We start from the raw sequence: 25,585 nt of genomic DNA, 5'->3' as shown, positions 1-25,585 counted from the left end.
ATCTCTGGGTTTGGAGCTACATGCAAGCCTTTCCAATCCTTTCCTGCTCTATATTCCGGAATACTGTTTCAGAGTTACCAAGATGAACCTGACAACTAAGGAAAGATCAATCGTGTGAGTATTTCCCCCGGGGCAGCTTCAAAGCCGTCGACAGCTGCAGCATGGACCGATACAGTTGAAACATTTGTTAAATGGCTGCAAGTTGTAGAATAAACGTTGAAAGTTGTCAAGTGTGTATTTTAGCACAGTTAGTATTGTCTCTGATAGAGACTGGAGACAAGATCCTTCTTTTATGTGTTGTAAATGGGACATTGGCACTGAAGAGTGTGAGACCTCTTTAATACGAATTATTATGTTTTAGATGTAGGTGTATGTGGTGTAGGTGTATGTGGACAGTAACGGCTAAAAGTGAGTGCAGTTGGTTTAAGTTTGCTTTCAACAGTAGTTTAGTAAATCATAAAGTGTTAGCTTAATTGCGGGGGAAGCGAGATTTTAGCAGGTATTTGGTGTTACTAAGTGAGTAGTACTGACAAAAATAGGAATCCTGGTCGAGGGAACCTTGGATTTCGACACATTTGAGGAGTCATGATTTGAGGCATGACCTTTGTGATAACTATAGACGTTTCAGTCGATGGTTCATGTGGTAATGCTTGTACGTCATGTAATAGCAAGTACCAGTTTTCTCGAAATGTCTGGCTTTTACGTGTTATTTAGTTTCAAGTTCATTATCTTTTCTATTTCCATCGTCGATTGTTTCCCATTTTGGTAAATACCCTTTTGATGCAATTCTTTATCGGTGTGGCAGGACACGCTCAACCAGCCTATCAAAACATTTCGGAGAATATAAAGACTCCCCAGTGTTGCAGCATTCTGTATGACACAGAGTGTAAGAAGAGATGTGCTTCTGGCAGTAAGCACGGGTATCCTCCCAACGTAAGTCAGCAGATTGGAGGGTACCAAACTCAACCTAAGACAATGGGGAATACGACAGCTTGGTACTTGGCATGCTTACATGACCGTTCGCAAGGTTCGTATATTTGGGACTGTATCCCGGCAATCACATTAACGCCAATGATACAGATGATTTCACAAAAACGACGATATCAGGTTTGTTGGTCTAGAAACGTCATAGGCCGTGTAGGCCCTGTTCCAAAGAAGTTTATAATCATTTTTCTGCATGGCGCCCATTTATTATTCCAGGTGGTACCTTGGGTGGACCTCTCAGTTCAAACCACAAATATGATGTAAAGGATCGAGGCACGCCGTCTTGTCGCTTAAGTTATTGTGTCTGAGCCAAGCTTGGTCATCCACTGAAAATGGCCTTTGCAGTTTCATTAAATTCACTGCATAATCTACACTCAAGCTAACCGAAAGCCTTCTGCTTCAGTTTTCAGGACAAGCGAAGGAGTAGTGGTAGTAGAAGTATCAGTAGTAGTAGTAGTAGTAGTAGTAGTAGTAGTAGTAGTAGTAGTAGTAGTAGTAGTAGTAGTAGTAGTAGTAGTAGTAGTAGTAGCAACTCCTTCAATTTCGGTTCATATTGCTTGAAAAAAATGTTTTTATTAGTTTGGCCCATGTCTTTGTGAACAGCAGATGATACGTCTTATTGTCTTGTTCACAGTTTTGTCGGGCTTACATCCAGTCAAACCTCTGAACACCATTATGTTTCTACTAGTGCTGCAAGCCCTTATTGATGTCTGTCTGGATCACGTCAATGCATGGCATGTACATGTTGTCACTGTCTGTTTCACCTGTCGGATGGCGGCTTCGTCGCCGCTCAGTTATATCCCGAATCGTGAAAGAAATAGATGGATTGACATATACACTGACAAATGAAACGACGTTATGTACAATTACAATGCTTCTTTTCACGAACCCTGGAGTACTCGGCAACTCCAGATTCTTAGTTTAAATAACGAGAATGCATGTAGGCTGCTGTATCTGAGAGAATGAATATGGGAATTACAGCTGCATAATAAACTCAACGCAAATATTGAAGTGTCGCTTGTCATATGGGAGTGAGGGATAATCAATAATGTAGATATATTGACTGAAATGCAATCTGTTTTCATTCATGTCAAAACTTTGACAAAGGAAAAAGGATATAGGCAGTGGGCGGTTGAAACAGTGATCGGTACAGTATCATGTCCACATAAACTGCTGAAATGCTCAGGACGTTTGAAAACAGTTTCTGTGTACCTTGCCATCATGCTTCTGACCAGGTTCACATTCACAGCCTGAGGTATGACGTTCCACTCCTGAAGTGGAGCTGCTTGCAAAGAACCACGATCAAGTTCATCCCAGAAATGTACAGTTGGTCAAACGTCAGAAGAGCAAGTCGGCCGCTCCATCGTACATCTCCCTTGTTGCTGAACACGTCATCACGATGAGGATGTGCGTCATCATCCTGCAAGATCGGAGCACCTCTGTAGTGATGCAAGATCCTGATTAATGGTTCCACAAATGGGACACTATCACGTTTAAAGAATCTTGTGAAGTGAGATTACCAACAACCACGTGTGATGGTGTCCCTGCATTAGCAGTAAAGCCACACCAGACTGTTATACAAACACCCCTTATCTATTATGCTCCACAAGAGTAGCATCATGAAAACATTCATGTTGCCTTCTGTATACAGGTTAAATCTGCTCCCATTAGTAAACAGCACTGATGACCACTGACGTTGATTACAACGTAAACGACATCGGCACCATCGGATAATCTGTGACTTAGTAGTCCAGGTCCTGCTGGAGGTTGAGAACGAAAACCTGCAGAACTCAATCTGCTTCGTATGGTGGTCTGGCTTCGTATGAAGACAATTTGGTGCCGCGAAGTCAGAAATCAGTTACGTAGGACAAGGTTCAGAAGGTACCTGTGCCACCTCTGTGTGATAACCTTAGGCCGACTTTAGATAACTGTTCCAGTAGCCTGGTAGTGTTTGCCACAGCCTCATAATCATACTCAGAGTTACATTAAATTGTGCAACTGACATTTGCCAGTTTGGAGCATCCCTATAGTTCTGCCTAGACCTTCAACAATCAAACATTGACTCATTGTTTCCTGCCATTCACGTGGGGTTTAAAAAACGTGTGTCCAGCGTAGGAACCTTGATTGCACGTGCCGTTAATGATAACTGGTTGTGTTTAGGCGATACGTTTTTGTGAACATGAAAACAAAGCTTAAATGTTTCCAAATTTGTGTTTACTTGCTCCTGCATTAATTAAGTTAATTCAAATATTGCATATATTAATGCAACCAGAAATATTCCAACTATTGAGTCCCAAAACATTCAAAGTAAATTAAAACTTTCCACTTTATTGATCGTAGAATACGTGTCTTTGTAATGTATGGCTAGATTTGCTAAATTGCTAACGGCTGAAGGGATGTTGTAAATCCAGCTAGGGTCCATGCAGGAAGAAAATGTACTGTAAGTCCCCATGGTCCCTAGTATGGTGATCTACCTTCAGTTGTTGGCAAGCTATATCCTGTTTTTATATTGTATTGTCGTGTATAGTTAAAATATTTTAGATTTAATTACTAGTTTTATATTTATATCTGTCATAATCAAGTTGTTTTACTGTCCTTCGCGGACAGAATTTTATAATTTACCTTTAATTGTTAATATATTTATAACTTGATTTAGTCACGATATGGCTGAAATATTGCCCATGTGACTTAAAATCTTAACTCACTCACTCACCAACTATTGTGGTTTTTAACCATTCTATTGTGCTTGTAACAAGTGTTAGGTGGATTGGAAACCTTCAGTACCGTTGTCTCGTCCATAACAATATGGGCTACCCTTCAGTAGTGGAGTATTTATGTGCTCTGGGGTCTGTGAGTCCGACTAGCTAAAGATGATCAATATGTTGACTTCATCTCCTATTCCTTCTAAAGAGAATTCGTATTGCCAATGTCTTAAATAACCTCCCCTTTAAGATTAAATGATCAACTTCAAATACCTGTGTGACCTCAACTGAATGTCATTCTTGTTAAAATCGTGGAAGCGCCTCAAATGACACGCGCGTTATAATGAGAAATGAAGCCGGTTGTTGGGATTTTCTGCATTTGTCTCTTCATAGACGTTCCGAATAAATTTTCTACCTTTACGACTTCGTCGAAACTAAAATGACAGTGAAGATTTTCAATAGGAACGCTCTACCGGGAATCATTATTTACTACGCAACATTAGGATTGGTCATATTCGGGTTATTGGTCACGTGAACATTTTGCAATTTATAGTGAAATCAAATGTGACCAACTTATGGATGTGGGCATTAGCGCCCGGTATAGTGCGTGAGTATAGTTTCCTGCCGCTCTTTGACGTAATACACCGGGGATACCACACACTAGCTGGCTTCAGACCTGGTATATGTGAGGACAATCGAATTCTTGTCATCGCCGTGAAGAGCGAACGCTTTAAACACTTGGTTTACTTGGCAAACGTACCCTTCATCGATTAAACAAAGTAAACAAACAATCTGTAAATATGGACATATGTATATTCATTAAAATATTTAATACCGACAAGTTGTTCCTTTCCGCATTACTATACTCCTCAAAGGAACAAGAATCTTACAGTATTAACTCTTTTGCAATGGCATATCAACCGGGAAAGCAGCATTACTGTGGGTACATATAGATTTTGACGTGTTATTAGGACCTAAATGATGGGCTTGTACCAAATGTACCCCACGGTGCTGTTTCAACGTATGAGTACAACATCTTTGTATCATATTAAATACTACTCACACTTTGTTAAGGATCACAACTTCACTTAAACATTGATTTATGATTTAAAATGGTATCCATTTAAAACTGGATAAATAATCATATGGTAACTCCTCTTAGGCAAACAGCCACTTTAATCTCACCTTAAGCACTTGATACATGAGTAGCCATAAAAATGGTTTTCATGGCACCAATCAACCATTTTGCAAATCATGGAACGAGTGATTGACAAGAACACAACACCTGTCAATAGAAGTAATGGGATCCACAAGATGCAGTGACGTACTGAAACCTAGGATCCATGCTTACAATAAGCTGAGATATTTAAACCAAATTAGACCCCACATCATAGTTTTCTTTTGAATCAATGATTTGATCCTTAGCAAAGTATGAATAGTATACGTTATATTATAAAGTGGGGAATGTATGGATGTCAACTCTTGTACAATGAGGAACATAATCTATCAGAATGTGGGCTTATATTTCTCCTTCATCAGCTGATGAGTCGTACTCCTAATAATACACACATTGACATCTATACATTGTCCATCCTTTATATACAATGTACATTGAATCCCAAAATTGATATACACCTTATCGACATATCCAATCAACATATAATATATATACTATACTTAGAATTCATAATTCTATCATTTAAACTTTAGATTCGATTTGTATTAATTAACACACAACAATTGCCATCGCTCCATGTGGTGTCGATACATCCGTCCAAAACCACACACAAGGAAAATATCATCCTTGACAACAAATGTCAGTCGATTTAATGGATCATCAAAATGTCAATTTTTCCTTCACGACCTGCTTTGTGGGTGTTGTGTACAAGGTGTATGGTAATGCTACACCTATTTGAACTGGACATTAATGTACGTTGATGAAACAAGAATTATGCCTTTTAAGCCAAATGTCTATCTCTGTAAATGATAGTATTACCAATTCAAAGACCACAGGGCAGAATGTGTTATTTTCACCTATATCAGCGGTCAAATTATGAGGTTACAGAAAACTTTATTACATTGTTATGAAGGATTTTCGAACGCATGGAGAAAGATTTGACTCATGAGGATCGGATGTCACAGTATATGACCTTGTTCGTTGTGGTACCATGAAGACATGAACAGTTGTTTATGCTATCAGCCGGAGTTCCCTGCTCACAGCTCGATTATTTAAAGTTTTCTCTGACAAAACAAAAACAGCGTGAACTGTAACTTCATCTTTTTAACATGTATAACAAAGGGAGCGATTCTGAAAATGGTTTTGACCAGTATGTACACTAAAGATATAGATGGGTTTCAGTAATACCTCGCAATCGTGAACGATGGATATTGTTGTTCAATGGTACCAGCCCTTAGGCGGACTCACTCACTCACTCACTCACTCACTCACTCACTCACTCACTCACTCACTCACTCACTCACTCACTCACTCACTCACTCACTCACTCACTCACTCACTCACTCACTCACTCACTCACTCACTCACTCACTCACTCACTCACTCACTCACTCACTCACTCACTCACTCACTCACTCACTCACTCACTCACTCACTCCAGAAAACTGATTCATGATTCCCCCATCGCGATTGTGATCGATAATTCTACAGCATGCTACAAGTCTATATTAACATTTCTATACATGCCTTCCCAAATGTATATTCAACTCTGGTTAAACCAAAACATGTTCGTATCCACAGCTTTGATCTTAACAAAACATGACCATTTAACCTCGCAGACACATTATTGTCAAAGAGAAGGATTAAAAACATTTTGATCACTGGGCATGTTGCCTTGGTTTCTTACTCCAATGAGTGAAATTAATGCTTGCACAATTGTGTGGTGCAAACCAATTATTAGTTGTATAGACTTGTTGGAACCATGTAAAGATTCTTTTTACAAATTAGATAACACCAAATTTGTTTGGTTTGTTCTGTGCGTTGTTGCTGATAAATACTTCTCAAATCCCTTGCCGAATCCATCAGATAATCAAATAATGAACATTTCCAAATATTTCTCTTTCAGGTCGGGGATTATTTTTCGTCTTAACCATTGAGGGCTCCTTGAATGAATTAGTGTCGATATGATTGACATCGGCAGAATGTCTCTCTCGGAAAACTCCCTCGATGCATTTGTAATACAATATGCTATTCTCCTTACAAGTAACATTACTGGGCGTTGTGAGCGAAACAACACGATATTGATTGATTCCTTTGTCTATGCGGTGCTAATCACTGTTTGGAATGATATGTTATTTCTAGTCACCATCTTGTGACATGAGTGGATTTATTCATTTGTTTTCATTGACTGCAGAACATTGGAATTTCACTGACAAACATGACATCAACGATGTCGTCTTCCTTTGAAATATACTGACTGCACTTGCAAGGTTGTAGGTTATTTTATTGATTTATTGCCTTGTTAACCGTCTGAGGGATAGGCATGGTTTGATGGTCATCACAACCAGAAACTGAGAATGTGCTTCATTACGTTTTTGACGTTCATCAAAAGGCAAAGCATTTTTCATCCTAAATTCATTTTTGAGAATCTAAAAATATTAAGATCTGACATTTGACATGTATTTTTTCGATATATTTGAAGCCACTTTCAAATGTACTACTCTCTTGGTACCTTTTTGATGGAAGGTTCCAGCCTCATCTCAAATCATGGCGATCACACAATTTAATATTGACGTCTCAAACTCGGGCCCTAAGCTAGAACACATCCTAATTAAATCCCTCAATGCAGGAAACATCAATGCTTCATGAAATCGAAGCTGTGGGGATGTTGTCAGGGTGTGTTGAGGTTTAGAGCCACTTCACGTTTAAAAGTATTTAAACCGTAGGGTTATCGGTTCAGCACTGGTGCTTTACCACTAGCTTTTGTTAATTGCGTGTCACTGCATTCCGACGGTAGGGATCGGTGTTCATAATATCAGTCAAATGATTGTCTGGTCCAGGCTCGAACATTTATGGACCGCCGTCAAAGAGCTCCATTCCTGACAAATGACACATGGATGAAAGGGGGAAACTTTCTTTTAGATTGTTATTGGTGAGAAATCAAATATTTGGACAATTTGTACTTATTCTTTCCTGAAATTGCACTTTTTATTTCGTTTTGTAAATTCAATTTTTGATGGAAACTTGATATCATGTCTGTGCAGCTTGAAAATATACGATTCATGGCCAAGTACATAAGTGAATGCTATATGAAGGGAATCCCCTGGCCACTGTCTCACTGACTAGTCCCCTTCAACTAAATAGACAACTGGAACAGAATGATCGAGGATAAACATCACACCAGATTGTTTTGAGGGTCATTAAACGTATAATTCATTCTTCATTATTCAGTACCATATTATGCCTTATCATGTTTATAGCATCTTCATATGTGTACTAATTCGTCACCGTCCAAGATTATAGTAAGCTACATCATCTCAAAATGTTATAAAGCATCAGTTGATGCCTGGCTGAAAAGGTATATATTTTAAAATAACCATGCACAAATGCATTTGGAAAGGAACAGTTCAGCACACGTTACTAAGGTCTACATGGCTTGAAACAACCTGGCATGTCAGTCGTATTAGCGAAACAGCTCAACTTTATATTCTATGTCAAGTATTAACCAGAAAATGTGATCAACTCCATATTCTACGTTCAATATCAACCTGAAAATGCATTTATGCGATATTGGGTGTCCCATATCAACCAGAAAAAATGTTATCAACTCGATATTGTATATCTAATATCAGCCAGAACATGTGACCAACTTCATATTCCGTATCCAATATCGCCATAAAATGTGACCAACTTCATATTCCATATCCAATATCACCATAAAATGTGACAACTTCATATTCCATATCCAATATCACCATAAAATGTGACAACTTCATATTCCATATCCAATATCAACCAGACAATGTGACCAACTTCATATTCTATATCAAATATCAGCCAGAAAATGTGATCAACTCCGTGTCCTATGTCCAATATCGATCAGTAAATGTTGATGAAGCGGGAATACGAGGCCAACAGGTCTCTTTGGAAACAAAGGAAGCAAGCGATCAGCCCAGTATTACTGAATATTTGATCTACGAGAAAAATGATTATTTCCACAGAAACATTTATGTTCATAATGTTTTATTTCATGGCAAGTTCAGTTGGTCACTGATCACAAATTTGTCAAGCTCTATACATCGGTGGCACTTCTGTTGGACGAACCGATATATACATAACATAGCTGGCACCCTCACATAAAAATGTCGTTCAGCGTGTTGCCGAGTGGCAGTTCAGTTATTCAACACCACTGCTTCAGAGCTGCCGCCTTGTATGCGTCAAGAAGCGGTAACTGTCCATATTCGTCTTGTTCATGTTCGCAATGAACCTTGATGCTGCTTTCTTTCGGGGACTATGTACGTAGTTAAACAGTATTGTCTTTCATGGGAAATGAATATAACGCTCGAAAATGCGATTTTGAAAAAATAGCAACCTATTTAAGAGTCATTGTGTTAAACATTGGAACAACGTTTGATATAAGTGTGTACAAAATTATATGGTACCGATTGTTTTAAACTTACTATGTGAGTATGAATAAACCCATATAATACAAGAAATATCCCAAAACTCTTTCCTAGTAATCATATGACCTAGATGGTGTGTCACGATTGACTGAACTGAAATTTGCTTACAGGAAGAAAGGTTTCAGCCCCATTGTTATGTGAGTGTCAAATGCACATTAATGCACTATTTGTACTGTATCTGTCCATATATTGCGTCAGTAGATAAGGACACGCTTTATGGATGAACAACTTCTTTATATCAGTTGTTCATCCATAAAGTTTGTCCTTATCTGATTCAACAATTCTAAATATACCACTCAAAGAAGTTATTGCGTGAGTAGTCAGCCTGGACATAGTATATCTGTCTCCAACAAGAACCGCCATGCAGGTACCGTGTCAACGTACACTTACCTATATCATATGTACGCCTTGCTATCGACTGACGTTATTTCCATTTTTCATTCGTCGAACGAAACTCCTGAAAAATAAATACACCACGTATCGCCAGTTCATTTACACATTAACTTCGTCAATGGGGCTTCACTTCAATGGCCCACGTGTTTTCTATCTCCCTCATACTGTTCAGAACCTACGACATGCAACCATCTCAGATAAGGATTCTTTTTTTAAATATTGTTTGTAAGGTCGAATGAGCAATTAGAAATTATTCATCATGTCAGTATATGAGGTAAAAGTACCGACGAGAAATCAACTCCCGCATCTTGCTATTACTATTACCAATTACCCAAGGGACAATTTGTTTCATTCCCATTTGCACTCTGTATTCTGATTGTACAAAGGTATACTAGTGAGATTTCATTAATCTCTGGAGAACCAAATTATCAGTTATATATATTGATTGTCTGTCATTTTAAGCAGACTTTTGAATTCAACTGAGAATAAAAGCATCAATGACAGTTATATATTGATAAAACCCAAATGTATAACTGTTTGTTAACCATTCAACGATAAATTGAAATACGGTTTTAAAGAACGTGTACAAAAGCTGCTTTTCTCAGAGTAGAGGCTCAGCTGAGACAAAGCGGCGTGTTTGTGTCTCGCCTAGAATAAAATATCAAGACTATTGAACTTCGATTTCGCCTTGTAAAGGTTTTTTGCATGTGTTAGTTGAGAGTTAAATATTTAATCCGAATTGAATTATTTTCGGTGCGAAAATACAAGGGAAACACTGTTTATTACGTGGACCGGAAATAATGGGGTTGAGTTGTTTGATGTTCTTAAAGCTATCTTGAAACATAATGGGTCTGATTTATTGATGCAAAGCCTCGGGACAACGAGTGGTACTATTGAATAGAAAAAGGAACACCTATACGTTTCGAGATAAAATCGCAAATAAACTAATAACAACAAATAGAACAATGTTTTAATAGGACTATGATTCAAGTGATAGGCATTGAATGTGTAAGTGACCAATGCATTATCAGTGTATAAACTTTTCCAAATAGTAGTTGCTTTTCAAAAAAATCATTTACATAGTTACGTCTGAATAAAGGTCATGATTAAAATTCCTTTTAAAATCAAATGTGTGCAAAAACTTGGAAATGTGTGGAAATGTGATATTTGATTTTGCAGGAAATGACGTCTATATGTGTAATAAGCTTCATAAACTCGAAGAGATCTCTATTTCAAGATCATTAGTCAACGGAGTGTTTCGAGAACTATATATTCTTCGACGATGACCAATGTTTCGTTTCATCAAGCGAAATTGACACAACACCTTTACAATTTCTGAAGTATACAATCCCTACAATTATTTGTTTTTAAATTAAATTATTTTTAGTCATTATATCTATCGTATTCATTATTATTTGTAATATAATATCTTAAATAACTGCAGGATAAAAGAAAGTAAACGCCTATTTGGTAGTAGCTAAGAAGAAAACACACACACAAAATTAATATCCAATGATGACGAATTTGATGCGTGTATTTTTGTTTTGTTTTGCATCTGTTTGCATTTTCTGGTCAAATCTAATCTTTTTTGCCCGGTAGTTTATATTTCATTTTATTAACTATTAATCTAAATATCAGTCCTTCATTTTTAAGCTTCTAAATATAACTGATGAAATATCTGCGAGTGTGATTTGCCATTCCTATCTTCCAGACAAACTGACACTACCAGCTTCAATTATGATGCTGTACGTTTCTGGAAAGCATAATGACATTTAAAATAAAATAAACCCTTCCAAATGTGTTTCCATGGAGAAGTGTCAAAAACAAGATTCAATCGCTCTATGAGTTGCACATGTGCGTGTTGGAGCTATGTACGCGAGCAGCAACGACCGAGACCATATGACTCCCAAAGGCCCCATAATCACCATGTTTTCTCCACGAGCTATTACAGTGGGAAGAACAGGGATGTTAGTTCCATGATTATGTAACCTCGCTCTTCCGAATGGATGACAAGGGCTTGCAGCGTTAGGGTTACTTACACTATTGATGAAGCACTGCTGTTCTCGGGTGTTTCATGAACTGAGTCCTTGTAAGCTGTGGATGTTGTTAAAGAGGTTCTAAATGCTGTTTTAGTCATTTGTTTCTGAAATGTGAGTTGCTTCTAAAGATATCAGCTCAAATATAAGTGATAGGTATTTCTTTGTGTATCTGTCGGTTACATACGTAGCAACGAAGTTGTACGAGTTGTCCCATTTTGGTTTGCCATCTTTGTGTTTGTTTGTTTGTTTGTTTGTTTGTTTGTTTGTTTGTTTGTTTGTTTATTATCAGCTTTAATCGAGTCTTGACCGAGCATACAGTGATTGACATAACGAGTATCGATCTTGGCAGTTGGGATACTTAGACAAGCATCAACCAACCAAGTCAGCGAGTCTGACCACCCGATCCTATTAGTCGCATCTTACGTCAAGAATGGGTTGCTGGAGGTCAATTTCAACGCTGTCGTTCCCGGGTATTTTTGTATCATGGTGGTCACAATTGAAGCCCCAGTCCATGGTTTGTCTTCTCAAGACCTTTCATGCTCGCTTCACCTCAGTGGTAGGCCAATATCACCTTCCTCTCACATTCTTTACACACCACTAATGAATCTTAAATACTCGTCAAAACGTGAGAAAGCCATTCTCGCTCGTTCACGCTTAAACAGGTCGTTCACGCATTTTCAGTAATCTATACTGAGTTCAATGCCTATACGAGGCAAATGCAAACGCCGGTAAATAACCAGCCTCGATTATCTAGCGATTACTTTGGGCGTAAAAAATAGCGTCGAAACATTTGTGAGTGTTCACTTAAAATCAACGATAACACCGGGTGTTTCAACCCGCCACTTACAGATTTTGTATACATTTGGCAATCATATGATGAATATCAAACCTTTCAGCTCGAAAACCTCGGACTCATCCACAGTATATGGAGTAAGTGAGTTTAGTTTTACGCCGCACTCAGCAATATTCCAGCTATATGGCGGCGGTCTGTAAATAAATTGAGTCTGTACCAGACAATCCAGTGATCAACAGCATGAACATCGATCTGCGCAATTGGTAACCAATGACATGTGTCAACCAAGTCTGACCACCCGATCCCGTTAGTCGCCTTTTACGACAATCATGGGTTACTGAAGGTTCATTCTAACCCGGACCTTCACGGGTCCCACAGTATATGGAGTTATCTGCAATGAGATACAAGCAATATATATATTCACTGTTTCTTTACCTTTTAAATCACTCTGGTTCGCCATGAATAAGAAATCAAAAATCCGAATCAATATGAATCTTGAATCCAAAACAAGATTACATGATTCTGCTGTGACTAAAGACACATCCCTTTAAAAAGAATAAAGGGGCGTCAGTCTACATGGTCACTCAAACCACATTTCAAAAGGATGTTGTTCCTAATCGAAGCAAGGTTCCCTCGGAAACAAGACAAGTTCAACTCTAAATTATGGAATCTATTATATACCAGACACGTATAAAGTTACTGGACTTTAGTTTTCTACTTGGTTAAATAATGCTTTTTATTGAGGATGATGTGATCCTGTCTTTAATAAGGTCACATTTGTGGTTTAGCCACGGTGATTAGTTGGCTGTGAAGCTACTAACATGGACATCCAGGAACACGGCATGCTATAAAGACATAATATGTAAAATTAAGCCGAAAATGTACAGCTGCTTTCATGAGATGATTTAGTTAATGGTCCCGGGAATAACACCTGTCATAATAGGATGACAAAGAATTGAAACTGTGTTTGAGAAATTCGCCACCACATTTGGCTTCCACAGAAACGATCCAGCCAATGACAGCTGCGGCAGATCATACGGTTTCGCGTCCCGTTCTACCCTTTGATATTATTATCTTTTATTAGTAGTTAATGTCATTGTTGAATGTCAACACACAATATATGCCATTTAATAGTTTATGTTTTTGGCCAGCTATTAAACATCAAACGCTGTTTATCGAGAGCGCTGCCATCGAGAAGACGTTATGACAAGAAAGCTTGTTTGTGAGTACGTTCGACACCCGATGTCGTTCGTCATTTTAAGACAAATGATGATTACAAGATAATAGCGATGATGGTGTCTATCAGACTGTGTGTAAATTCTCCATCTGCAAGATGCGGTTGGGCCATTAATCTCATGTCGTGATATTGTCTGTAGATACAGTAACAGAAGCGGGATTATTTTTTTCCCTTTAGTGCTCCTGACCTAACAAATGGACTCGACTTGCCGACAAGACCCCTGCTGTTGTCGCGAAGAATCTCCATGGTTTCAGACGGAAGAAAATTACTCATTGTCTTTAAGTATTTCATTTCTTGTGTTAACTTGCCGGAAAACGCCCATGAATAACGATCTCCACAATGAAGGATTGCACACTAAATATGGCAGCTATTGCTCAAAAGGATGCGACTCTCATTATGTATTCAACATTCTTGAGACAGAACATGATACTGTGGTTGTATTAACATATAATTTCGTCGAGGCAACATTTTTCGGATTATATTTTTATGTGACTATTGATTGCTCTGCCTCAGCGTCAACACAGACTGCACATCTAGAAATCGAGGTAGTGTTATTTTCACATTTGCGTAACACACCTCAAATCATATATACTAACCCACCACTTCCAATACATTTTAACATAGATGAAGAAAAAATATAATTAGGATGTAGTTAAAGAGGGTGTCCGTACTTCCACCGAGAATACAACTCCGCTAACCATCTGGGTGAGTGAGTGAGTAAGTTTAGTTTCTGCAATATTCCCGCTATATGGCGGCGGTCTGTATATAATCGAGTCTGGACCGGGCAATCCAGTGATCAACAGCATGAGCATCTATCTACGCAATTGGGAACCGATGACATGTGTCAACCAAGCATACAGTGATTGACATAATGAGCATCGATCTTAGCAGTTGGGATACTTTGACAAGCATCAACCAACCAAGTCAGCGAGCCTGACCACCCGATCCCGTTAGTCGCCTCTTACGACAAGTATGGGTTACTGGAGACCAATTCTAACCGGATATTCACGGGTTGCTAACCATCTGGGTAATGCAGAGGGCTTCATTCTTCAGGGTTCTTCACATTCTCAGAACGTTCTCAGTCGATTCGACTGAGCAGCTATTCAGTCTAAGTCGCTGTGGGCCGTGACCTAATGATGAATCTCACCAGCCTGACTGTGCTATGAACACCCTAACCATTGTTTCTGCATTTATTCAATTTTAATCGGTAAAATGGTGACATTCGTACACTAGTTCAATAGTTGGTAATATGTAGATAAAACGTAATCCAAATGTATCTGTATAGATAGAATCAGATGTCTTTAAGACCTACAGGTGTTGAATAACATGTAAGTGACACCGAGCATTCGACAAAAATTCTTTAGAGCTACGACCGCCGTAAAATTGTAAAACGGGGCCTGTTTACATCGGATTTCATATATTGCAAATCCCATACTTGTTGCTTTCAGACAAAATAGGTTCCATTATTCATTGAATGTAGTAAAACATAACCTTTCAGGGTCGGTTCTTTAGAGCGGCTGCAACATGTAAATTGGCAACCACCTGGCAACATGTTAATTGGCAACCACCTGGACACTTCGTCTTCCACCTAACTCTCACACTGCATCATCATACCCACTAGTTCCATACACCAAATATTTGGCAAATACCATCTCGAATTGGATTTCTAATAATCTTTGAACATATGTCGGTAAAATTCTTGTGCGTGTTCCTCAAAGATCATTTAACACTACTGAGTATACAAACAATAAGATTCCTTTGGAGGAAGGAGTATATTGTAAATTTAGCATTGAAAATTGCCCAGATAGTATCATTTGAGTCGCTTTCGTCTATCTTGTGCCATGGTTATAACGTGGCATTAAAAATGGTTTCAACGTCACTGCGAGTCCCAGCAGAGACTGGCCAAGAAGTGATTGATCAGCGCTGTGTTTACGTTTACATTATTTATACTGACTATATCACACCGCAGCCTCTAGAGTGCCTTGCAGAACGCGTTGCTAATCAACAGGAATCAGATAGTCTTTCTCTGCCTGTACACGAGGCGCTCATTAGGAGAAATCCCATATTGCAGTAAGACAATAATTCAACCTTACTTTTCTCGTGCGTTAATTGATTGACAGCTCTGCAGATTTCTGAACACTGTCACATGAGACCTATAGCGATTGTGCCTGGTCTGATATCTCGAAGCACCTGTGTTCAAGCGTCGTCGTTTGAAACGTTGTCGTAAGCGATGACGTCAGAAGGTTGAATATCAGCTTATGATATTATCAGACTTTCCTCTGTATTTCTATATCTGGGTTCATATATCACAGAATGTCAATGTCAGTTCCTGTCGCCCTCTGGTTCAGATAACGGTATCAATAACGATGTCATTTTTAATGAAATAACATCAGTATCAGTGTTTTTTTTATTTTGTTTTAAATTTTATATATCTTCCGTAAATTATGTGTCGTGTAACGAGACAATTTGTATCGATAGGTAAAACAATAGCATTTGTGATAGCATTTGATAGTAAATATGGTTCAAGATAACAGCGTTTACATTATAGTCTGTTTGCAGTGAAAACGTACCGATGAATTTCACTTTAAACAAAAACGTAAATCAAATAAAGTGAAATTAGAAGTACGAATCCTCATGATTTTACCTTGCCAATTGAACATTTAAATCTCAGAATTTTATTCAACTTAAGATAAAAGTTGTTTAACAAACGATCATAGTTTGAAATCGCTATTGTTGGTTTGTATTACAAGGGGGTATGCACATTAAATGAAACACAGAGAAGAAGTAGGGTTGGTCTAAGTTAACGCTTATAACGTACTGCCCATGCATTTGTATCACTGTTCCAATTACTGCGTTTACTCCCTTGTAATACAAACCAACAATAGCGATTTGAATCTCTGATCGTCGGTTAAACAACTTTTATCCTAAGTTGAATAAAATTCTGAAATTTATATGTTTAATTGGCAAGGTAAAATAATGAGGATTCGCAATCTAAATTTCACTTTATTTGATTTACTTTTTTGTTTAAAGTTAAATTCATCGGTACGTTTTCACTGCAAACAGACTATAACTGGCTTTGAAGACAATATGTGACCAAAGGTGAAACCTGGATATACTTATCAACACTGTGTCATAATTAAAACTTCAACGCTTGCGAAGTACCGCAAACTTCAGGGTAACCTTGTACTTCCCTGACGTCGCTCAACGTTGAGCTGATGATGTTGTAGTTTAATATAAAAACAACGAGACTCAGGATTATAATGTTCAGCTTTGTTTGAGAGTATCAAATTCGGTCTGATGCTGATTTAAACGTTAACGGGGTCAATGAATGATAATAATTATGGAATTGACTAACGGTAAACCCACAGATTTGGTGACTGGTACAAAAGTGTATTATATATATACTTTTATCATTTTACCAAAAGCGTATATCCATGATATAAGCTTATGAAATAAAAACATTCCCCAATGACATAAGTATTTAAGTATGCAAATTAGATGACTGGGAGACGGTGGATGTGAGCAGACGTGTCTGTGAAATTATATCAGAGATATAATTAAACGACACCAAATCCTTGTTTTCACCGTTAATAAAGTAACAATTATTCTGCGAAACACTGTCGAAGATGTTGTTGTTTTTTACATCTGAGGAGTGTTTCTTCTCATCAATTGAAGAAGCCAATAATTTTGTCTATTTTTGTCCCAAGAGTAATGGAAGACATGCATCACTACACACGAGATATACATAAGATTTCGACCAGGTTTTGGTGTTAATTTTGATGTATGAAACAGCAATGTGAAAATCATAAATAGAATTCGCCACTCGTATGAACACCGATTAACACAGACTCGGTTGATATCCCACATAATAAATTATAAACGCTCGCGATGAATCCTCTGAATATTTATTATAATTATTATATAATCATATTGGAGGATAAAACGAAACAAATCACCGATACATCATCACTACATATTCGACCGAGTCGACTTCTCCAACGGTTTGATATATTCAGATAATTTATCTTCGAGGGGCACTGTTCAACCAGCCCGGGACACTAGATGAAAACTCGTGAAAACTCGTGGCCATTTTGATCATTCCGGGAACGGCGATACCGTTACGGAAATGGTCGAATGTTGACGAAAGACAGACCAGTATGCCCCCGTCTCTAGTTGTACCCCAACACCTAAACACATGTACTTCTGATGCCCCAGGCGTCTGGGGTCTGTACTGTTCATTCTGTGTGGCTGATTCATCTTCCTCTGATCAATAATCACCAATAAACTTATCACAAGTGATCACGAAAAGTGAATATTTCTGTAAGAGAGGTCTTTTGTCGTCATTTTAGGGTTCTACCAATGACAGGGGTGTAATGAACTTTTATCGTATCTTACATCTCCAGATTTTTCCATGAAAAGAATTACTCCCCGGCATTTAAAGCTACCCTTCTCCTTACTCCCATTGATTTCAAACATTTGTGATTTATAACGATAAAGTTGGTCTTAGACGGTTTAAGTTTGGCGTTTGTACGTTTAATAAATTTTAGTGGAAATTGTCAAATGTAAGTGAAAATGTTGGTGAAGTGCCTTCTAGAACATCGATCCTTCTTCCTAAGCCTGTCCCGCTTCATGTATTACACAATAAATACCCTGCGCTCAAACAGCCAATATCAGCCTTCTTGATTTAGAAACAAAATTCACCACTGACATGTGTGCTGAAATGCTTGAATTGATTGCTCCTGGAAAATTACATTTCATTTTTTAATCAAATGAAAAAAAATGTGATGAATAATTAAACCTGTGTATTTTCGTTGAGCTATCTTTCCGCTATCTTTTCACATGCATTGGCGTTGTCCTACCTTTACAATAGGAGATGTATTTCAATTTGGTATGACATGTCACCGTAACTGATAACGTGTTTGTGTGCGTTGTTGCGTGCATGCATGCTTGTGTGCTTGCGTGCGTGTGCGTGTGTGTTCCTCACGATACAGAAACGTATGAGGTGTGGCGGTGCAGTGTTTAGTGAGTGTGTGAAGATGTTTAACGTCACTTTTAGCAATATTCTAGTAAGACACGAGAAATGGTCATCACAAACAATACCCATGTGGGAATCGAATTCGGGTCATCGGCGTGAGGAGCGAACGCTTATCCAATACATGCGTGCGTGTATGCGTGCTTGCGTGTGTCTTTGTACTGGTCCGGACGAACGCGAGTTTATAGTGCAAGGTCACTGGGATACCAGACCTCATTTTTAACCTGGACGCGTCACTCAGACACATCATACTGATTCAGAGACGACCATTCCTTGTTTTCTCCCCTGAATGACGAGCACCAGGCAGGGTGACAACAAGTCCAATGTTTTCTAAGATTTCTTTTTAACAACCGACCTTCGCCTTCCCGGCAGACATACGATCAACTTGGCCACGAAGGGTGAGTGGATATCCTTTCAACCAGGTAAAGAATCGAACCCACATAGTATGTCACATTCGACCTGCCTACTGTGCCACCCAGCCGTCCGTCGTTGTGCCAGACGTATTAACAGGTCGCTTAGTGCGAGACTCTTCACTACCTATGCCCAAAGCAGATTATATTAAAACCTCACTCAGCCGATGTGCATTACAATTGGGTCCTCAGCTCGCTGGGGAGCATACAACTCACTCTGCCTATATTCTCACTGTCACATGTTATCCCTATCTTAAATTGAACATCTTATTGTATGTACATGATGTATATACGTGTATTAGTTACAAGAGAACCGAATGGTGTTTTACAAGCAGTCGACATGAAAAAGCTGCAAAGTGAAATTTCATCAAAATATTGATTTCTGTATTTCTAATTTACTTTCACCCTCATACTAGAGATTACTAATTACATTACATATAATCTGACATTTCTCAGACTGGCTTCATTTCCAGTGATTCAGATATCAAGATAGGATTCCTTTACTCCTCTTACTGAAGGTTAACTCAAGTTACAGTCAACTTATATTTTAACGCCAACCATAAATGACTTCAAAACGTGTAAGTGTTCATTCCCTTCCAGCGGATACGTGTTGACAAGAAACATATTATGACTTAAATGTCGGTACAGAGTTGCCTCCCGTTGCCGTAAAAGGATCCGCCGATCATTGGTTTAAATCTATTTGCTTTGCGATTGCGTCTGACCCTTAGTCTGTCCGCACCACACCCGTACTCTGAGTGTCACTAACGTAATTACATGGATGTGGGAAGGGTTTTGTCGCTTATATTTTTGTAATACATGTCCCGTTCGTCTTTCCTCTCACGGGGTGGGGTAGCCTAGTGGTTAAAGCTCGTTACTCCGAAGGCCCGGGTTGGATTCCCCACATGGGCACAATGTGTGAAGCCCATTTCTGGTGTCCCCCGCCGTGATGTTGCTGGAGTATTGCTGAAAGCGATGTAAAACCATACTCACTCACTCACTCACTCGTCTCACAGTAGCTGTCAAGTGACATAATTGATATATTATTCAAAGTGACGAGAAACTCAACGTACTCAGTCACAGTACGATTTGTCCACCAGTTCCTTAGAGGCACATTCACCATAGCATTCACCATCTCATTCATCACCGCATTGACCACCGCATTAGCATAGACCATCGCATAGACCATACCATTCACCATCGCGTTGACCATCGCATTCACCACAACATTCACCATAGCATTCACCATCGCTTTCACAACCGCGTTGACCATAACATTCACCATAGCATTCACCATTGCTTTCACCGCCGCGTTGACCATCGCATTCATCATAACATTCACCATAGCATTCACCGTAGTATTCAACATCGCATTCACCATCGCATTGTTCATTGTTCAACAGCCCAGTGAAGATAAATGTCCAGAAATGTCGAGAGTACAGAGACCAGATGCCGTGGCTATATTGCCAGCTGCCAGCTGAAATATTTCACTGAATGTTATATATCAAAGTAGTGTAAGGTTGTTGTTGAGTCGAAGTGACATTCATTGCAAGTGACACACCTTATTAGTACCCGAAAGTAGTTTATCATGTGAAGACTTACTTTCACTTAAATGTGGATGGTCGTCCGGAAAACGTGTTTTATGTCAGAAATATCTGCAAATTGTTCTGTCAGCTGTTAAAGTGTTCACCTAGAAATACTGTGCCGTGCGTTTTTCACACACTTTATGGACAGCAACTGTTTACGGTTTTATATTGTTTAGTAGCAATATTTCAGAAGCTCCAGCCTTTGGTATTCACAACGTTTGGTTTACAATCGACGTGTACTTTCTACTGAGATTTCGAAGAGCGTCATGCAACAGCTATCTAGGCCTTAATTAAGTCGTCAAAACGTTTTAAGGTAACATGTGAAGGATATATTTGACACGCCAGTGTCGGAAATCATGTCCGAAGCATGTTCTTAGTTGGACTTAAACAATATGTGTTTTCATCAGTTGACCAATGTGTTTAAGTTTTCATCAGTTGACCAATGTGTTTAAGTTTTCATCAGTTGACCAACGTGTTTAAGTGTTCATCAGTTGACCAATGTGTTTAAGTTTTCATCAGGTGAACAATGTGTTTAAGGTTTCATCAGTTGACCAATGTGTTTAAGTTTTCATCAGGTGACCAATGTGTTTAAGTTTTCATCAGTTGACCAATGTGTTTAATTTTTCATCAGGGGAACAATGTGTTTAAGTTTACATCAGTTAACCAATGTGTTTAAGTTTTCATCAGGTGAACAATGTGTTTAAGTTTTCATCAGGTGAACAATGTGTATAAGGTTTCATCAGTTGACCAATGTGTTTAAGTTTTCATCAGGTGACCAATGTGTTTAAGTTTTCATCAGTTGACCAATGTGTTTAAGTTTTCATCAGGTGAACAACGTGTTTACGTTTTCATCAGGGCATACTCTCCTTTTCAAGAACACCCGGTGTAATCGATGTTTGATAGTGAACATATGCGCATGATATAGTACAATCGACTTTGCGTTTGCCAGGGATTTCAAATAGATATGAAAAGGGTTGTGTCACTTTAATTGTTACAAATAAATGGAACCGTATCTGCGCAATAGTGTGTCGATGATGGATAGGTTTATGTCGAAGAATACGACACTGATTCTCTGAAACCTAATGTTTTATGTTTCATCATATGGAACGATTGTAGCTAAAATGATAAATCGTGTTGTATTCATTAGACATATCACAAAAATAAAGATCTTGGCGGCCAGCCTAAATATACCTTCATTCGTCTTGCAGAAAATACCAAACACATTAATTGGAACGTTATCTTGGTCAGGGCACGGGAACGTGGTCTGTCCTCGAGATTATCACTGGATAGGACAATGGAACGTGGTCTGTTATCGAAATCATCACTGGACAGGGCAGGGTTACGTGGTCTGTTTTGAGATCACAACTAGATAGGACAATGGGACGTGGTCAGTTATCGAGATCACAACTGGACAGGACAATAGAACCTGGTCTGTTATCGAGATCACAACTGGACAGGACAATGGTACGTGGTCTGTTATCAAGATCACAACTGGACAGGACAATGGTACGTGGTCTATTATCGAGATCACAACAGGACAGGGGAACGTGGTCTGTTATTGAGATCACAACAGGACAGGGTAACGTGATCTGTTATTGAGGCCATCACTGGACAGGACAATGGAACGTGGTCTGTTATCGAGATCATCATTGGACAGGACAATGGAACGTGGTCTGTTATCTAGATCACAACTGGACAGGACAATAGAACGTGATCTGTTATCGAGATCATCATTGGACAGGACAATGGAACGTGGTCTGTTATCAAGATCACAACTGGACAGGGTAACGTGATCTGTTATTGAGGTCATCACTGGACAGGACAATGGAATGCGTTCTGTTATCGAAATCACAACTGGACAGTACAATGGAACGTGGTCTGTTATCGAGATCATCACTGGACTGGACATGGGAACGTGGTCTGTTATCGAGATCATCACTGGACTGGACAGTGGAAGTCGTTCTGTTATCGAGATCACAACTGGACAGGACAATGGAACGTGGTCTGTTATCGAGATCATCACTAGACTGGACATGGGAACGTGGTCTGTTATCGAGATCACAACTGGACAGGACAGGGTTACATGGTCTGTTATCGAGATCACAACTGAATAGGGCAATGAACGTGGTCTGCTATCGAGATTAGCATTGAACAGGACATGTGAACGTGGTCTGCTATCAAGATCATCATTGGACAGGACAATGGATAATACCAAACACATTAATGGGAACGTTATCTTGGTCAGGGCACGGGAACGTGGTCTGTTATGGAGATTATCACTGGTTAGGACAATGGAACGTGGTCTGTTATCGAGATCATCACTGGACAGGACATGGCAACGTGGTCTGTTATCGAAATCCCAACTGAACAGTACAATGGAACGTTGTCTGTTATCGAGATTATCACTGGACAGGACAGGGTTACATGGTCTGTTATCGAGATCACAACTGTATAGGACAATGGAACGTGGTCTGTTATCGAGATTATCATTGGGCAGGACATTGTAACGTAGTCTGTTATAGAGATCACAACTGGACAGGACAGGGTAACGTGGTCTGTTATAGAGACCAACGGGCACGGGATGCTTTCAAGATCATCACGGGACTGGATGTGGGGGATGATAAATGTTATTGGGATTATCACTGGGTGGGAAAGGGGGTCGAAATATGTTACTGTGATCGTCCTTGATCAGGAATGTATGTGGCATATTATCAAGATCAACACCGGACCTTAACAAACCAACAACCAATACCAACACACCGACTGCAGTAAAGCCAAGAACTGTTACATGATGTAACTGAGTTGTATACATACCTACATGTGGATGTGTAACCATGCCCTATTCAGGTTAGAATTGATCTTCAGTAACCCATGCTTGCCATAAGACAGGACTAACGGGATCAGGTGGCCAGGCTGACTTGGTTGGCACATATCATCGCATCCCAATTGCATAGATCGATGCCCATGCTGTTGGTCACCTCGATTGTCTGGTCCAGACTCGACTACATACAGACAGCCACCATATAGCTGGACTATTGCTGAGTGCGGCGTAAAAGTAAACTCACTCACTTACTCACTAATTCAAGTCCGTTATGGGTATTCACCGGAAACCTGACTTCAAGGCATGGCGTTTTAAATGTCAACTTTGTATTCATAAAATATATCAACGTTACTCCAGCTAATTGGCATGTATTGTTTTTTTACAACATGGTAGGTGTTGACAAATGTTATCTGGGTTATATCCATCATAATTCAATTGAAGTGTAGCGGAGGAATCTGTTTTGTGTCTACTCTTCTGTACTAACGCTGAGTTCATAAAAGCTCAAGTTGATATAGAAGTGCTCCGGGAATATTGAATTTTTTACCCAGGCCGAAACGTAGTCTAGACGAGGCTCAAACAGTTAAGGTCCCAATACCAAGCAGAAACAAATACTGGATACAATTAGATTTCCCGTTTTGAAACCTCTAGGTAATGAAGTCAATCTGAGGAAGAGATTACACCGGAAATGCATAATCTTTATTTATGTTTGAATAATAGGCCCTGTTTTCGGTCAACTCTCTAACGACACAGGCGTTCATCGTATGTATATTGTCGCCAGGCATTTAATACCGTCAGATTCATGCAGCACTCGACAGACTCTAAAGTGAGATCAGGCCCTGAACAAGCAAACCAATGACCCATTGTATCAGAGGTGATCAGCCAGAGTTTGGGGACATGCTGACTCAGAAGTGTTGCCGTGGTGACTTGGGTGAGTGAGTGAGTGGAGATCGAACTTAAGTAAGACAATACTCGTGGTTGTTATGTATAAAATTGCTAAGTGATCGTAGTGATGGTAAATCTCTTTGAACAGTGAACTATTACAATGTGTTTTTTTCCACATGCAGAAAATTTTCCATAGAATAACCAAGGATCAAAATCATGTGTTTTCGAATAATGGACATGGCAGTCTAGTGGTTGACATTATCAGCTTCGATCTACACCTCTGGCATAAGATTATATGTATGAAGCAAGTAACCGAATCTAACAGCCTGATCGTGTAATTAGTCACATCCTTTGACAGACTATATGAAATCATGATGGCGCCGGTCTGTAAAAACTCGAATCTGGAGAATAAAATCTTGTGATTGACATCATGAGCTTCGATCCACTACTTTGAGATAAGGTGAAATGCATCAACCAAGTCAGTGAGCCTGACAACTTTATCCCGTTGGTCACATCCAACAACAAACATTACCAATTCTAAGCTACATCTTGGTGGTGTATGATCCTGTGGTGATGTGTGATCCTGTGGTGATGTGTGGCCCTATGGTGATGTGTGGCCCTGTGATGATGTGTGGTCCTGTGGTGATGTGTGGCCCTGTGGTGGTGTGTGGTCCTGTGGTGATGTGTGATCATGTGGTGGTGTGTGGTCCTGTGGTGATGTGTGATCATGTGGTGATGTGTGGCCCTGTGGTGGTGTGTGGCCCTATTGATGATGCATGATCCTGTGGTGATGTGTGGTCCTGTGGTGATGTATGATCCTGTGGTGATGTATGATCATGTGGTGATGTGTGGTCCTGTGGTGATGTGTGGCCCTGTGGTGAGGTGTGATCATGTGGTGATGTATGATCCTGTGGTGATGTGTGGTCCTGTGGTGATGTATGATCCTGTGGTGATGTATGATCATGTGGTGATGTGTGGTCCTTTGGTGGTGTATGATCCTGTGGTGATGTATGATCCTGTGGTGGTGTATGATCCTGTGGTGATGTGTGGCCCTGTGGTGATGTGTGGC

General features: G+C 39.3%; 1 protein-coding gene across 1 annotated transcript in view; it reads left to right on the top strand.

The window, feature by feature from the left end:
• Nucleotides 1–22,927, top strand: part of LOC124255456 (flocculation protein FLO11-like) — a 45,356-nt gene extending 22,429 nt beyond the window's left edge. Inside the window, exon 2 of the mRNA XM_046689371.1 lies at nt 22,634–22,927. Within this exon, the coding sequence (XP_046545327.1) occupies nt 22,634–22,927 (294 nt within the window). The remainder of the gene's footprint in view (nt 1–22,633) is intronic.
• The last annotated feature ends 2,658 nt before the right edge of the window (nt 22,928–25,585 follow it).

The sequence above is a fragment of the Haliotis rubra genome, unplaced genomic scaffold, assembly GCF_003918875.1.
Source record: "Haliotis rubra isolate DU_JTF1 unplaced genomic scaffold, ASM391887v1 Scf60, whole genome shotgun sequence".
Taxonomy (NCBI): Eukaryota; Metazoa; Mollusca; class Gastropoda; order Lepetellida; family Haliotidae; genus Haliotis; species Haliotis rubra.
This window is presented reverse-complemented; position numbering and strand designations above follow the sequence as displayed.